Source organism: Pygocentrus nattereri, chromosome 15 (assembly GCF_015220715.1).
Source record: "Pygocentrus nattereri isolate fPygNat1 chromosome 15, fPygNat1.pri, whole genome shotgun sequence".
NCBI classification, from domain to species: Eukaryota; Metazoa; Chordata; class Actinopteri; order Characiformes; family Serrasalmidae; genus Pygocentrus; species Pygocentrus nattereri.
In genome coordinates this window covers 32640673-32656907 of record NC_051225.1, presented here as the reverse complement: position 1 = coordinate 32656907, position 16235 = coordinate 32640673, and the positions used below count along the sequence as shown (strand labels likewise).

The 16235-nt window shown below is 35.0% G+C and overlaps 1 protein-coding gene across 32 annotated transcripts in view; it reads left to right on the top strand.

Moving 5' to 3' along the window:
* The window catches only part of ptprc (protein tyrosine phosphatase receptor type C), a 52682-nt gene that overhangs the window by 14893 nt on the left and 21554 nt on the right, over window positions 1-16235 (top strand). For 7 of the 32 annotated variants that reach the window (XM_037545068.1, XM_037545063.1, XM_037545053.1 and 4 more), the window contains 6 exons: window positions 3342-3422; window positions 9273-9353; window positions 10345-10413; window positions 11786-11872; window positions 13819-13905; window positions 16207-16227. In XM_037545068.1, the coding sequence (XP_037400965.1) occupies window positions 3342-3422; window positions 9273-9353; window positions 10345-10413; window positions 11786-11872; window positions 13819-13905; window positions 16207-16227 (426 nt within the window). The remainder of the gene's footprint in view (window positions 1-3341; window positions 3423-9272; window positions 9354-10344; window positions 10414-11785; window positions 11873-13818; window positions 13906-16206; window positions 16228-16235) is intronic. The other 25 variants (XM_037545078.1, XM_017702424.2, XM_017702422.2 and 22 more) reach the window with 11 other exon arrangements.

Here is a 16235-nt window from a genome sequence, read left to right as displayed (position 1 = left end):
TTTACTTTAGTGTAGAAAAACAAAAATCAGTTTCTCCATATAACAGATGAATGATGGGGAAGCTGAGTAAATGGAACCACTGAAGACAACCAAATGCAGGGCTATATGAATTCTTAAACACATAGAGAAAAAAATATTTGACAGAGAAGTTAAGCTAGTGTGCTCGAAATATCAAAACAATGTCTGATTACAATTTCCACACATTTTCCACATTTTCAGCACAGATGAGCCTCAAACATACATCTGTTTGATCCTGGATTCATGAAGACATACCTGCGGCTTCTTGTACAAGGGGAATTAGATATAGTGTCTCGCTGTTGTGGGGAGTGGGAGCTGTTGATGCTAGCACTTGAAAAAATCAGCTCTAAATATGGTAAAAAAAAAGATGTATTTGTTTATTCCTGCAGGTTATGCAGCTGCATTTGGCATGACAGTAGATAAGTGAGCACAACGGACAACATTGATGAAGAAAATTAGTTGGAATAGCTGTAGATTTTAGAATAAAAAAAAAATTCTCATCATTTGAGATGCAAGTTCTAACTGTCTTATATTTATGAAGCCTTAGCTCTGCTAACAAACACAATAGAATAGCTACTTAGTGATATATAACACACCCCTTTGAGCTCAAGTTTGAAAGTGGAGGAGTACTACAAAGTGGGATGTTGTGCAGATGATCATTTCATTCCACTTCTAGCATAAATGTTTAAAAACAGTCCATGCTGCTTACTTACAGTTTTTAAAGTAGTTTATGTAGCTTTTTTGATAGATTTTTAAAACAAATATATATTTAGAAAATAAAGATTTTGACATGTGTTTAGAGAGATGGGTTGGTGACAGTTGGCAAAGTCCAGTGTTAGTTAGCAGAATTAGCCTACTATGTCCCGTTGTAAACTAAAGCTGTATACTGTGGCTATTGGAACAAAACCTTGTATCTCCATTTTATTTTGTTGTTAATATTTTGACATAATTTGAAAACCAGTGGCCCTTTATGCTATGTCAAAATTCCATGATAAATGGACCAACATAATTGGTCAGTAAACTCAGAAAAAATATTTCTCCATTTTCTTCCATTAAAAGTTGAGAATGTTTTTCCTTGTCCTGAAAAGTTACCTTTTTGGAGATAGGAGGTTTTATTCCTGCAGCAGCAATATGTCAGATATCAAATATGTCTTGGCCTATTTACTGCATCTAGGATAAGTGATAAATAATATCAGTTAGATTTTTCGCCAACTAGTTTCTTTATATGATCATTTCATTTGTTGAAAAAAAATGTGTTGTAGCTCCTTTATCACCCTTGTAAAAATGTAATTGCCACCTTAAATTTAATAACTGGTTGAGTCAGGGATATTGCTATACTTCCAAACGTTCTCAGGCAAAAAGTATTGTTGTCCGTTATGAATGCCAAAATTCAACTAGGCCACTGACTAAAATCACTTTTGATGTCATGCTAATATTATATATATCTTCATTGGGTTCAGCATCAGATAGTAAACTCTGCTAGCTAACATCTCTAAAAACACCAAGCTGTTTTCAAACCTGGTTCACTTCTAAAGTCTGTATCAATTTTGCAGAGAAGCAAGCATTCTGCTGTTCTAATGATGCTACCATGAAAATATATTTAAAAAAAATGAAAAAGTGTATCACAGTCATAGTAATAAATCATACTTGATATCTCCTTTTGTTATGATTAGTTTGTCAATTTGAATATAAGAAGCCAGGTCGCTGATGCGTGGACAAAAATATGTTGCATCATCCATGTGCCAAAATCAAACTCATCTTTGCTATTGTTTTGTTGCTCGTCTTATTACTTATATTATTAACAGTAGTTCAAGCTGCAGGAATGATATAAGTGACTATAAAGAGTAAACTGTTAAAGCAAGTATTCCACTTCATGTACTGTTGGAATTATTGATACAAAGAAACACCTCTGACTCCACAAGCACTGTGTCCTCCTAGCATGTAACAACATCTGCAAATATGGCACAGAGTTACCTAATATATACAGTATAAGAGTTTGTTCTTGCTGCAGTAGATAGTTGTTGATTTATGAGGGCAATCTGACCAAAAACACCTTTTCCTAGGGATGATCTCTTAATTACAAAACAAGAGAGATCAGACCTCTTGAACCAAATCCAAGTACCCCAAAATCTAATCAAATACTTTACAAGCCTGACGAGTTTTATTTCCAACTGGAATTGCATATTTAATGTAGTATGCTAAATAGAGAAGTAGATAGATAAAAGCTATATTACTACCAAAGAAAGTTGAAGAAATAAGTTCTTCTCACAGAAAATACTGCAATCATAACTCTTCTAAGTAGCTCCTCTCATCAACTCGAACGATTGAAATAAATGTTACAATTGGTTTGTAACATTTTGTAATATGTCTATTGCAGTCTTTCAGTGTGAGAAATAAGTACGTTGTACAAAGCAATAAGCATCTCAGGGCATGTGTTGATGAAAGAAAGAGAGAAAGACATTAAGGAAAAAAACACCTTTTCTAAGGTCGGTCACAAAATTAAAATGACCTCTTGAACTGAAACTGGGTAGACCTAACCTAAGATCTAAATCAGCTGCTTACAGAACAAAAGATCTTTTGTACAGTTTCTTGTGCACATTAACTAACAACAGCACTAACCCAAAAAAAAATACATTTAAACTTCATTTACTATTGAAATTGTTGACAGTCACAAACACCTCTGACTCTGCAAGCACTGTGTCCATCGAGACAACAGCCTCACCCTCACCCACTGCACGCAACTTCAGCACAACAGGTAACAACAACAGAAAATTTGAGACAGGGTTGCTTAATACATACAGCATAAGAGTTTTACTCTTGTCGCAATAGATTGTTGTTGATTTATGAGGGCAATCTGACCAAAAATCACCCTTTTCTAGGAATGATCACTGAATTACAAAAGACCTCTTGAACTGAATATGAGTACCCCAGATTCTAAGAGACAGATAGAAACTAAGGAAGATGTATTTCTAACAGAAAAGAGTGAAAACATGGCTCTTCTACAAAACTCCCAGTGTAAACACTGAAATATGTGACCAACCAAAATAAAACTTACAACTGGTAGTTTTTCACTTGTAAAATATGTTTATGTTAACCATTTTAATATGACTTTGCTAAGGATGGTGTTGAAGTTCAAATGACTTCTTGAACGGAAACTGAGTAGACCTTCCATCGGGTCTAAATCAGCTAATTGCAGAAGGAAATATTTTATATACAATTTCCTGCATACATTATCTAGTGTCAGTTAACTATATATGAATATAGAAAATGTCATAGCTGGTAAATCTGCATTGCACTTCATGTCCTTTTGGAATTTTTGACAGATACAAACACCTCTGACTCCACAAGCACTGGGTCCAACAATACAGCAGACTCACCCTCATCCATTACACCTGGCACAACAGGTAACAACACCAGCAAATATGACACAGAGCTCTTGTAATAGATTTTTGATTTATGGGGGCAATCAGACCACAAACACCTTTTCCTTGGGATGATCACTGAATTACAGAAGAGTGAAGGATTGAATCCAAGAACCCCAGATTCTAAAGAGATTCTGGATAAGGCGGAAGAGTTTTTATGTCCAGTTGTAATAATATATTCATTTATTATGCAAAATAGAGAAATAGATGGGTAAAAACTTCCCAAATAACTTAAAGAATTAAGTTATTCTCACAGAAAACAGTGCAAACATCTAAGTTCTTCTAAGCAACTCTGCACATCAACACTCAAACATACAACCAACCAAAATAAATCACATTTGGTAAAGTTTCCACATGTAAAATATTATTTCTTTCCAAAAACAAGGATCTCCATTCTGTATCATTTGAGCGCTGCATCTGTCTTTTTCATTGTGTGGAACTTTTATGATGATTGGACCAATAGAAATGCTCCAGAGTTGCTTGGACTAACACCTCTTTACATTATCTTATACTGAAAGTAAATAGCGTTTTTTCTTTCTTCTGTAAAGTTGCCATTTTGGAGATATTAGTTTCCTTTGTACAGTGATAAAGTGTTTTTATCTGAGCCCTTTAAGTATGAGAAATAAGTACATTGTGCATAGCTATAAACATCTGAGTGCATGTCTTGACAAAAAAGACAAAACCTTCAAGAAAAAATAACTTTTGTAGAGACATCCATAGAACTAAAATTACCACTTGAACTGAAACTGAGTAGACTTATCCTGGAGTTTTCCAATAAATTTGGTTAACTTAATTTACTATTGAAATTGTTGACAGTCACAAACACCTCTGACTCTGCAAGCACTGTGTCCATCGAGACAACAGCCTCACCCTCACCCACTGCACGCAACTTCAGCACAACAGGTAACAACAACAGAAAATTTGAGACAGGGTTGCTTAATACATACAGCATAAGAGTTTTACTCTTGTCGCAATAGATTGTTGTTGATTTATGAGGGCAATCTGACCAAAAATCACCCTTTTCTAGGAATGATCACTGAATTACAAAAGACCTCTTGAACTGAATATGAGTACCCCAGATTCTAAGAGATAGATAGAAACTAAGGAAGATGTATTTCTAACAGAAAAGAGTGAAAACATGGCTCTTCTACAAAACTCCCAGTGTAAACACTGAAATATGTGACCAACCAAAATAAAACTTACAACTTATTTTTGATTTATTTTTGCAAATGAACTCTTCAAATATAGTCATATCTGAACGTTTTGGTAGTAAAATAATAACACTGCCTGTCCTGTAATATTTAATGCTTTAAAATCTCAAGCTTATTACATACCAAGACTCAATGCAAACTGGTTGAACTATTCTTAGGTTGTAGAAGTGTGTAATACAACTGTGGACCTACTGGTGGGCCCTGGCCATTTAGGGGTTAATACGGTTGCACATCATAAGGCGTGATTTGTCTGGAGCCTCTGTTCTATATATAACCATTGCCTTTACAAAAGAACCCCTGAAGAACCCGTTTTAAATGTATATTGGTTGTTCTCTATTCACCTAAGATTACAGTTAAATACAGGTTTCTGGCAGAGCTTTGGAAAAACATTAATTTTGCATTCAGTGAGCTATTTCAGTGTTGAGATATGATTGTGGTAACCGTATGGCTTTTGTAGTCATATATTCATTTTGCTTCTTCTAATCACAGACAATAGTGCAAACACCAATCTTCCACTCACCTCCATGCTTCAACATTCAAGTTCAGCCGTGCCTACTGAAAAAACTACACTCAATTCCTTGCATGAAAAGCAGACAACTAATATAACTGTTAAAAGAGTTAATGATCCTCATTCATTCATATGTTTATTTTTACAGTCTTTGGGGTGTGTTCAGACTTGGCAGGTTTGGTTATATTGCTTTGTTAGTGTAATCTGTTAAACCAAGTGAGAACACTGCAGTACCACGACAACCATGCATGCACCAAAAAAGCAGATCAAGACCTCGTGGGGAGATTGATCCCAGACAGCTTCCAAACAAACTCTGGTGCGGTTTGCTTGAAATATCAAAGAAAAATTAATCAGAGGTGTCTAAACTTACCACACACAATGAGCTGTTGTGTCTTCTCTACATACTCTTTTTGGTACATGCAACATGTGTTTCTGAATGATGTTTTGACACATGGATGTGCTTTATGATCTCTTCATGAGCTCTGAATTCTTACAGAAACTAAACACTTTCCTTAGGATAATAAAAGTGACCAGGTCTCTTGATCTGAATCCTAATATAGCAGATCCAAGTGAGCCAGCAGCAAAGGCTGAAGTTTAAAATTCAAAACTGCAAATTTATTGACTATGATCCAGATATTATTCTTATTAAAGGAACAGTTGGCGAAAAATGAAATGCACTTGCATCTCAACCCACTCAAAATACATACATATCTCCATGTTCTTTCACTCAAATAAATCATAAATAAAGCAGTTTAGAACATGTTATGATTTACTTTAGTGTAGAAAAACAAAAATCAGTTTCTCCATATAACAGATGAATGATGGGGAAGCTGAGTAAATGGAACCACTGAAGACAACCAAATGCAGGGCTATATGAATTCTTAAACACATAGAGAAAAAAATATTTGACAGAGAAGTTAAGCTAGTGTGCTCGAAATATCAAAACAATGTCTGATTACAATTTCCACACATTTTCCACATTTTCAGCACAGATGAGCCTCAAACATACATCTGTTTGATCCTGGATTCATGAAGACATACCTGCGGCTTCTTGTACAAGGGGAATTAGATATAGTGTCTCGCTGTTGTGGGGAGTGGGAGCTGTTGATGCTAGCACTTGAAAAAATCAGCTCTAAATATGGTAAAAAAAAAAAAAGATGTATTTGTTTATTCCTGCTGGTTATGCAGCTGCATTTGGCATGACAGTAGATATGTGAGCACAACGGACAACATTGATGAAGAAAATTAGTTGGAATAGCTGTAGATTTTAGAATAAAAAAAAAATTCTCATCATTTGAGATGCAAGTTCTAACTGTCTTATATTTATGAAGCCTTAGCTCTGCTAACAAACACAATAGAATAGCTACTTAGTGATATACAACACACCCCTTTGAGCTCAAGTTTGAAAGTGGAGGAGTACTACAAAGTGGGATGTTGTGCAGATGATCATTTCATTCCACTTCTAGCATAAATTTTTAAAAACAGTCCATGCTGCTTACTTACAGTTTTTAAAGTAGTTTATGTAGCTTTTTTGATAGATTTTTAAAACAAATATATATTTAGAAAATAAAGATTTTGACATGTGTTTAGAGAGATGGGTTGGTGACAGTTGGCAAAGTCCAGTGTTAGTTAGCAGAATTAGCCTACTATGTCCCTTTGTAAACTAAAGCTGTATACTGTGGCTATTGGAACAAAACCTTGTATCTCCATTTTATTTTGTTGTTAATTTTTTGACATAATTTGAAAACCAGTGGCCCTTTATGCTATGTCAAAATTCCATGATAAATGGACCAACATAATTGGTCAGTAAACTCAGAAAAAATATTTCTCCATTTTCTTCCATTAAAAGTTGAGAATGTTTTTCCTTGTCCTGAAAAGTTACCTTTTTGGAGATAGGAGGTTTTATTCCTGCAGCAGCAATATGTCAGATATCAAATATGTCTTGGCCTATTTACTGCATCTAGGATAAGTGATAAATAATATCAGTTAGATTTTTCGCCAACTAGTTTCTTTATATGATCATTTCATTTGTTGAAAAAAAATGTGTTGTAGCTCCTTTATCACCCTTGTAAAAATGTAATTGCCACCTTAAATTTAATAACTGGTTGAGTCAGGGATATTGCTATACTTCCAAACGTTCTCAGGCAAAAAGTATTGTTGTCCGTTATGAATGCCAAAATTCAACTAGGCCACTGACTAAAATCACTTTTGATGTCATGCTAATATTATATATATCTTCATTGGGTTCAGCATCAGATAGTAAACTCTGCTAGCTAACATCTCTAAAAACACCAAGCTGTTTTCAAACCTGGTTCACTTCTAAAGTCTGTATCAATTTTGCAGAGAAGCAAGCATTCTGCTGCTCTAATGATGCTACCATGAAAATATATTTAAAAAAAATGAAAAAGTGTATCACAGTCATAGTAATAAATCATACTTGATATCTCCTTTTGTTATGATTAGTTTGTCAATTTGAATATAAGAAGCCAGGTCGCTGATGCGTGGACAAAAATATGTTGCATCATCCATGTGCCAAAATCAAACTCATCTTTGCTATTGTTTTGTTGCTCGTCTTATTACTTATATTATTAACAGTAGTTCAAGCTGCAGGAATGATATAAGTGACTATAAAGAGTAAACTGTTAAAGCAAGTATTCCACTTCATGTACTGTTGGAATTATTGATACAAAGAAACACCTCTGACTCCACAAGCACTGTGTCCTCCTAGCATGTAACAACATCTGCAAATATGGCACAGAGTTACCTAATATATACAGTATAAGAGTTTGTTCTTGCTGCAGTAGATAGTTGTTGATTTATGAGGGCAATCTGACCAAAAACACCTTTTCCTAGGGATGATCTCTTAATTACAAAACAAGAGAGATCAGACCTCTTGAACCAAATCCAAGTACCCCAAAATCTAATCAAATACTTTACAAGCCTGATGAGTTTTATTTCCAACTGGAATTGCATATTTAATGTAGTATGCTAAATAGAGAAGTAGATAGATAAAAGCTATATTACTACCAAAGAAAGTTGAAGAAATAAGTTCTTCTCACAGAAAATACTGCAATCATAACTCTTCTAAGTAGCTCCTCTCATCAACTCGAACGATTGAAATAAATGTTACAATTGGTTTGTAACATTTTGTAATATGTCTATTGCAGTCTTTCAGTGTGAGAAATAAGTACGTTGTACAAAGCAATAAGCATCTCAGGGCATGTGTTGATGAAAGAAAGAGAGAAAGACATTAAGGAAAAAAACACCTTTTCTAAGGTCGGTCACAAAATTAAAATGACCTCTTGAATTGAAACTGGGTAGACCTAACCTAAGATCTAAATCAGCTGCTTACAGAACAAAAGATCTTTTGTACAGTTTCTTGTGCACATTAACTAACAACAGCACTAACCCAAAAAAAAATACATTTAAACTTCATTTACTATTGAAATTGTTGACAGTCACAAACACCTCTGACTCTGCAAGCACTGTGTCCATCGAGACAACAGCCTCACCCTCACCCACTGCACGCAACTTCAGCACAACAGGTAACAACAACAGAAAATTTGAGACAGGGTTGCTTAATACATACAGCATAAGAGTTTTACTCTTGTCGCAATAGATTGTTGTTGATTTATGAGGGCAATCTGACCAAAAATCACCCTTTTCTAGGAATGATCACTGAATTACAAAAGACCTCTTGAACTGAATATGAGTACCCCAGATTCTAAGAGATAGATAGAAACTAAGGAAGATGTATTTCTAACAGAAAAGAGTGAAAACATGGCTCTTCTACAAAACTCCCAGTGTAAACACTGAAATATGTGACCAACCAAAATAAAACTTACAACTGGTAGTTTTTCACTTGTAAAATATGTTTATGTTAACCATTTTAATATGACTTTGCTAAGGATGGTGTTGAAGTTCAAATGACTTCTTGAACGGAAACTGAGTAGACCTTCCATTGGGTCTAAATCAGCTAATTGCAGAAGGAAATATTTTATATACAATTTCCTGCATACATTATCTAGTGTCAGTTAACTATATATGAATATAGAAAATGTCATAGCTGGTAAATCTGCATTGCACTTCATGTCCTTTTGGAATTTTTGACAGACACAAACACCTCTGACTCCACAAGCACTGGGTCCAACAATACAGCAGGCTCACCCTCATCCATTACACCTGACACAACAGGTAACAACACCAGCAAATATGACACAGAGCTCTTGTAATAGATTTTTGATTTATGGGGGCAATCAGACCACAAACACCTTTTCCTTGGGATGATCACTGAATTACAGAAGAGTGAAGGATTGAATCCAAGAACCCCAGATTCTAATGAGATACTGGACAAGGCGGAAGAGTTTTTATGTCCAGTTGTAATAATATATTCATTTATTATGCAAAATAGAGAAATAGATGGGTAAAAACTTCCCAAATAACTTAAAGAATTAAGTTATTCTCACAGAAAACAGTGCAAACATCTAAGTTCTTCTAAGCAACTCTGCACATCAACACTCAAACATACAACCAACCAAAATAAATCACATTTGGTAAAGTTTCCACATGTAAAATATTATTTCTTTCCAAAAACAAGGATCTCCATTCTGTATCATTTGAGCGCTGCATCTGTCTTTTTCATTGTGTGGAACTTTTATGATGATTGGACCAATAGAAATGCTCCAGAGTTGCTTGGACTAACACCTCTTTACATTATCTTATACTGAAAGTAAATAGCGTTTTTTCTTTCTTCTGTAAAGTTGCCATTTTGGAGATATTAGTTTCCTTTGTACAGTGATAAAGTGTTTTTATCTGAGCCCTTTAAGTATGAGAAATAAGTACATTGTGCATAGCTATAAACATCTGAGTGCATGTCTTGACAAAAAAGACAAAACCTTCAAGAAAAAATAACTTTTGTAGAGACATCCATAGAACTAAAATGACCACTTGAACTGAAACTGAGTAGACTTATCCTGGAGCTTAAATCAGATACTTGTAAGGAAAAAGATTTTATGTACAGTTCCCTGTGCATATTATCTCCCCTCAGTACCAGCCCAAAATTCATGTATGTATGCAGAAAGTGTCATAGCTGGTAAATTTGTGTTGCATTTCATGTTCTGTTGAAACTGTTGACAATTTTCCAATACATTTGGTAAACTTCATTTACTATTGATATTGTTGACAGTCACAAACACCTCTGACTCTGCAAGCACTGTGTCCATCAAGACAACAGCCTCACCCTCACCCACTGCACGTAAGTCCAGAACAACAGGTAACAACAGCAAATATGGTAACAGGTAACAACAGCTCAATACGAAGCTGGTCATATGTGCAATAACAACAAGTGTGTGCCACCTTACTATATTCTTGAGTACTTAAATCTGGTGTACATACTGTAAATTCTCTATATTGTCTTAAATTATTAGTAAAGTGTTTATTTTTACATAAATGGCTGCAACTGTAACAACTGCAATTCCCCCCTGGGATCAATAAAGGAATCTGAATCTGAATCTGAATCTGAATATGGCACAGAGCTATTTACTACATACAGCAAAAGAGTTTTGCACTTGTTACATTAGATAGTTATTGATTTATGAGGACAATCTGACCAAAAACATCTTTTTCTAGGTATGATGAATTACAAAAGAGTGATCAGACCTTTTGAACTGAATATGAGTACCCCAGGTTCTAAATAAATAATGACTAAGGCTGAAAAGGTTTACATTTTTTTTGTCAAATTATAATTGTATCTTAATTTATTAAAAACATTTTAAACCCCAAAGAAAGTTAAAGAATGAATTTCCTCACAGTATGCAGTACACGCATAACTGTTCTAACGCATCCAGCCAAATGAAATGTTACAATTGGTAAAGTTATCAATGTGTAAAATACCTACGCTGTCCGAAAAAACAAGGATCTCCATTTTTCTTTGATTTTTTGCATCATTTGAGCGCTGTTTTATGATGATTTGGCTAATAGAAATGCTCCAGAGTTGCTTGGACTAATATCTCTTTTGTAACGGGGAGCGATGAGGCGGACGCACATGCTGAGATAAGCAAATTTATTAAGGGCAAATCCAGGGTCATAGTTGTAACAGTCCAGGTTCACATAGCCAACATGGATAGATCAGGGGGGGCAGACATGACAGACAAATGAGCTGAGCAGAGCAGAGCAGCAGGTAACAGTTCAGACAAAGACCAGCAAACACAAGGGGCAAACACAGGGCTTAAATACATAAGGGTAATGAGGGACAGGTGGAAAACAGGCGGAGACAATCGGGGCGGAGTCATGAAATGAGGGGGCTAAACCAAAACAAACGCACATGGGCTAAACCAAAACACGAACACATGGACAGGACTGGGAGGGGCCAATCGTGACATCTTTACATTATCTTACACACAAGAAAAAATCTGTTTTTCTAAGGATGCTCATAAAATGACCTCTTGAACTGACACTGAGTAGACCTACCCTAAGATTGAAATCAGATACTTACAGATAAAAATATATACAATTTCCTGCATACATTAACTAACATCAGCCCTAACCCAAAGCATTATTTATATATATAGAAAAAGTCACAGCTGGTAAATTTGGTAAACTTCATTTACTATTGAAATTGTTGACAGTCACAAACACCTCTGACTCTGCAAGCACTGTGTCCAACGAGACAACAGCCTCACCCTCATCCACTGCACGCAAGTCCAGCACAACAGGTAACAACAACAGAAAATATGGGACAGGGTTGCTTAATACATACAGCATAAGAGTTTTACTCTTGTAGAATGTTGTTGATTTATGAGGGCAATCTGACCAAAAAACACCCTTTTCTTGGTATGATCACTGAATTACAAAAGAGTGATCAGACCTCTTGAACTGAATATGAGTACCCCAGATTCTAAATAAATAATAAGGCTGAAAGGTTTTTATTTTTATGTCCAGTTATAATTGTATATTAATTTGTTTTGCTAGATAGAAAAATAGATGAAAACTTTTTAAAATCCTGAACAAAGTGGAAGAATGAATTTCCTCACACAATATAATGCGAGCATGACTGTTCTAAGCAACTATGGCCATCAACACTCAAATACACAACCAACCAAAATAGTTGTAACAGTTGGTAGCTTTCTACTTGTAAAATATTGTCGCTGTCCATAAAACAAGGATCTCCATTTTTTCTTTTTATTCATCATTTCAGTTTTTCACATTTGTGTGAAAATACTATGATGATTGGATTAATAGAAATGCTACAAAATTTTGTGGAATAAAATCTCTTTACATTAACTTCCTTTGAAAGTAAATAACATTCATGGCTTCACCTGTAAAATGGTCATTTTGGAGATTTTTAGACAGCAACAAGATTTAACATAATTCTTTTAGTATGAGAAACAAGTAAATTGTGCACAGCTATAAACCTCTAAGGGCATGTCCTTGCAAAAAAAGAAAAACATCAAGAAAACACATATTCTAGGGATTCTTATGAAATTAAAATTACCTCTTGAACTGGAATGGAGTAGATTTACCATGGGATCTAGATGAGCTACTTGCAGAGGAAAAGATTTTATATACAGTTTCCTGCATACATTAATAAACATGAGTACCAACCCAAATAACTGAATGTACACAGAAAATGTCACAGCTAGTAAGTTCCTGTTGCACTTCATGCACCTTTGAAATTGTTGACAGATCCAAAGATATCTAACTCCGCAAGCACTGTGTCCAACAAGACACAAGCCTCACCCACACCCACTGCACCCGAGTCCAACACAACAGGTTAACAACACCAGCAAATATGGCACAGAGCTACTTACTACCTACAGCAAAAGAGTTTTGCCGTTGTTACAACAGATAGTATGAGGGTAATCTGACCAAATACACTACTGTGTTCAGACCTCTTGAACTGAACAGAGTACCCCAGATTCTAAATAAATAATGAATAAGGCTGAATTTTTTTTTATTTTTATGTCCAGTCATAATTGTATATTAATTTGTTTTTGCTAGATAGAGAAATAGATAGATAAAAACTTTTTAAACCCTCAAGAAAGTGGAAGAATGAATTTTCTCACAGTATACAGTGCAAGCATGACTGTTCTAAGTATCTCTGTGCATTAATGCACAAATACGCATCCAGCCAAATGAAATGTTACAATTGGTAAAGTTTTCCCACATGTAAAATATTGTTGCTGTTCAAAAATATTTTTTGTTCTTATTTTTCTGCATCATTTTGCACTGCAGCTGTCTTGTACATTCTGTGGAAAATTTATTATGATTGGACTAGAAGTAATGCTTCAAAATTGCTTGGAATAAAGTCTCTTTACATAAACTTACATTGAAAATAAAAATGTTTATGATGTAAACTATAATGTTTTTATCATAAGCCTTTAACTGTGAGACATAAGTACATTATGCATAGCTATAAACTTTGGAGGGCATGTCCTGACAAAAGTAAGAAAAACAAGAAAAAATGGTTTTCTAGGGACACTCATAGAATTAAAATGACCTCTTGAACTGAAACTGAATAGACCTATCCTGGAGCCTGAATCAGATACTTGTAAAGGAAAAGATTTTATGTTTCCTGTGCATATTATCTCAGTACCAACTCAAAATTCATGTATATATGCAGAAAGTGTTGTATTTCATGTTCTGTTGAAACTGTTGACAGACCCAGACACCTCTGACTCTGCAAGCACTGTGTCCATCGAGACAACAGCCTCACCCTCACCCACTGCACGCAACTTCAGCACAACAGGTAACAACAACAGAAAATTTGAGACAGGGTTGCTTAATACATACAGCATAAGAGTTTTACTCTTGTCGCAATAGATTGTTGTTGATTTATGAGGGCAATCTGACCAAAAATCACCCTTTTCTAGGTATGATCACTGAATTACAAAAGACCTCTTGAACTGAATATGAGTACCCCAGATTCTAAGCGATAGATAGAAACTAAGGAAGATGTATTTCTAACAGAAAAGAGTGAAAACATGACTCTTCTATAAAACTCCCAGTGTAAACACTGAAATAAAAGTCCAGCACAACAGGTAAAAACAACAGAAAATATGACAGAGGTACTTACTACATACAGCAACAGATTTTTTTGTTATTGACTTATGAGGGCAATCTGACCAAAATGCCTTTTTCTAGGCATGACTAGTGAATTACAAAACAGTGATCAGACCTCTTTAACTGAATTAAAGTATCTCAGATTCTAAATAGATACTGGGATAGGCTGAAGAGTTTTTAATTCCAATTATCTTAACATACTAATCACATTAATTCTCATCATCAGTATCATCAATGATATCATAATGATATAATGGAGTAATACTGAAATGCAATGAATAATGCATCACTAGTGTAATATATAAATAAAAATCCCTCCTATGGGGGAAACAGAATTCATCTCCCAGAATGAGATCATTTGACTGAACATACGCATTCAGACTCTTAACAATGGAGAGAACACATTACAAGTAACTAAAAGGGAATGAAAAATTATTATTTTCACACGTATTTTTCATTCCCTTTTAGTTACTTGTAATGTGTTGACAGAGTATCAGACACGTGTGGATAAAAGACAAAAGTGATTTAATAAAGATAAACCAACAGTTGTCAAAAAAGGGGCAAAACATAAACTGAAGTCAGAGTCCAGGCCAAAAGTAAAAAAACACAGATCCAATCACACAAACAAAGGTACCAGGGGATAAGACAGCAGTCGAAAATGAAGCAAACGAAGCATAAGGTCAAAACACACGGAATCAATCAGAACAGTAGAGTAATGTTCAGTAGTCTCAAAGAAACAATACTTCGCAATGAGTCAAACTAAAGCCCGGGCTGTTATACTCTATGAGTCACATGATCACAAACACAGGTGTACCATATTAATAGTCAGAAGATTGAATCAGGAGACTGATCACTGATAGGAGCGTTTGTGAGAGTTCGAGTCACATGGGATTCCAGAGTGTCCTGGGAAATGGCCTTCTTTCCATTGTTAAGAGTCTGAATGTATGTTCAGTCAAATTATCTTTCTGGGAGCATTCTGGGAGATGAAGTCCATTTCCCCCATAGGAGGATCTGAATGAATGACATTACTGATGTTATTATGTTGATGATTAAATTCTTGTGTTCCTGCAGACACAAAAATAGTTAGTTGTTCATGTCTGCAGCCACAAAGGTCTCCTTTAAGGGCCCATATTCTAAATTTTTCTTGCATTTATTTTTTCCCTGAGGTCCATGTCTGACATTTAGGTGGTTTATGTACTAAAAAGACTGTTTTTGTCGCCGTACCTTTAAGACTGATATATGTAAGCCACCTCTGTTCTGACTACTATGTATTGTGCCTCGTTCAAAAAGCAGACTTCTAACTTTAGCATTAATGAGTGGAAATTAACAGCTGGTTTTCATAAAATCCCAAGCCTTATAAGTCCCATTACATTGGAGAAAATAGGAACGATCCCTCATAACGGTGTTATAAGCAGAACAAATGTCACTTTAAGGCCCTTCATGTCAGTGTAATATCAATTATGTCATGAATTATCTTATGTCACCTTGCAATTATTGACTGTTAAAAACGAGCACTTTTGTTCAGCACTTATGCATTTTCTATGAAATTGAATTGAGATTCTTGCTACAATCAATAAAACAGTATTTCCTCCAAACACCAACACTCACGTACTGTTAGAGCAGTCAGTAATCTTTCTACATATGTGTATCATATCCTCCATTATGCTAATTTACATAATCACCATCATTATGATCAATCATAATCAATCTTTAGTTTTAGCACTAATAATTTTGCTATACTTTGGCTGTTTTCTCCTTTTTCATAGCGTGGAAAATTATAATTGTAAAAGAGACTGTTATGTAATCAAATGCAGCCATTTGAGTACATGACAGATGCACTTGGGGAAAAAATCTAATCAGAGATCACTGAATTACAAAAGATTGGTTATTGTGATATTTTTAAATATGATACTGTCAGTGCTGTTCTTTCTTTGGTGTTATGTTGCTTAACTTTTATAATGTCCTTTTCAAATTACTCTGTTCACAGAAAATCAGACAAAAGGACCAGGTGAGCCT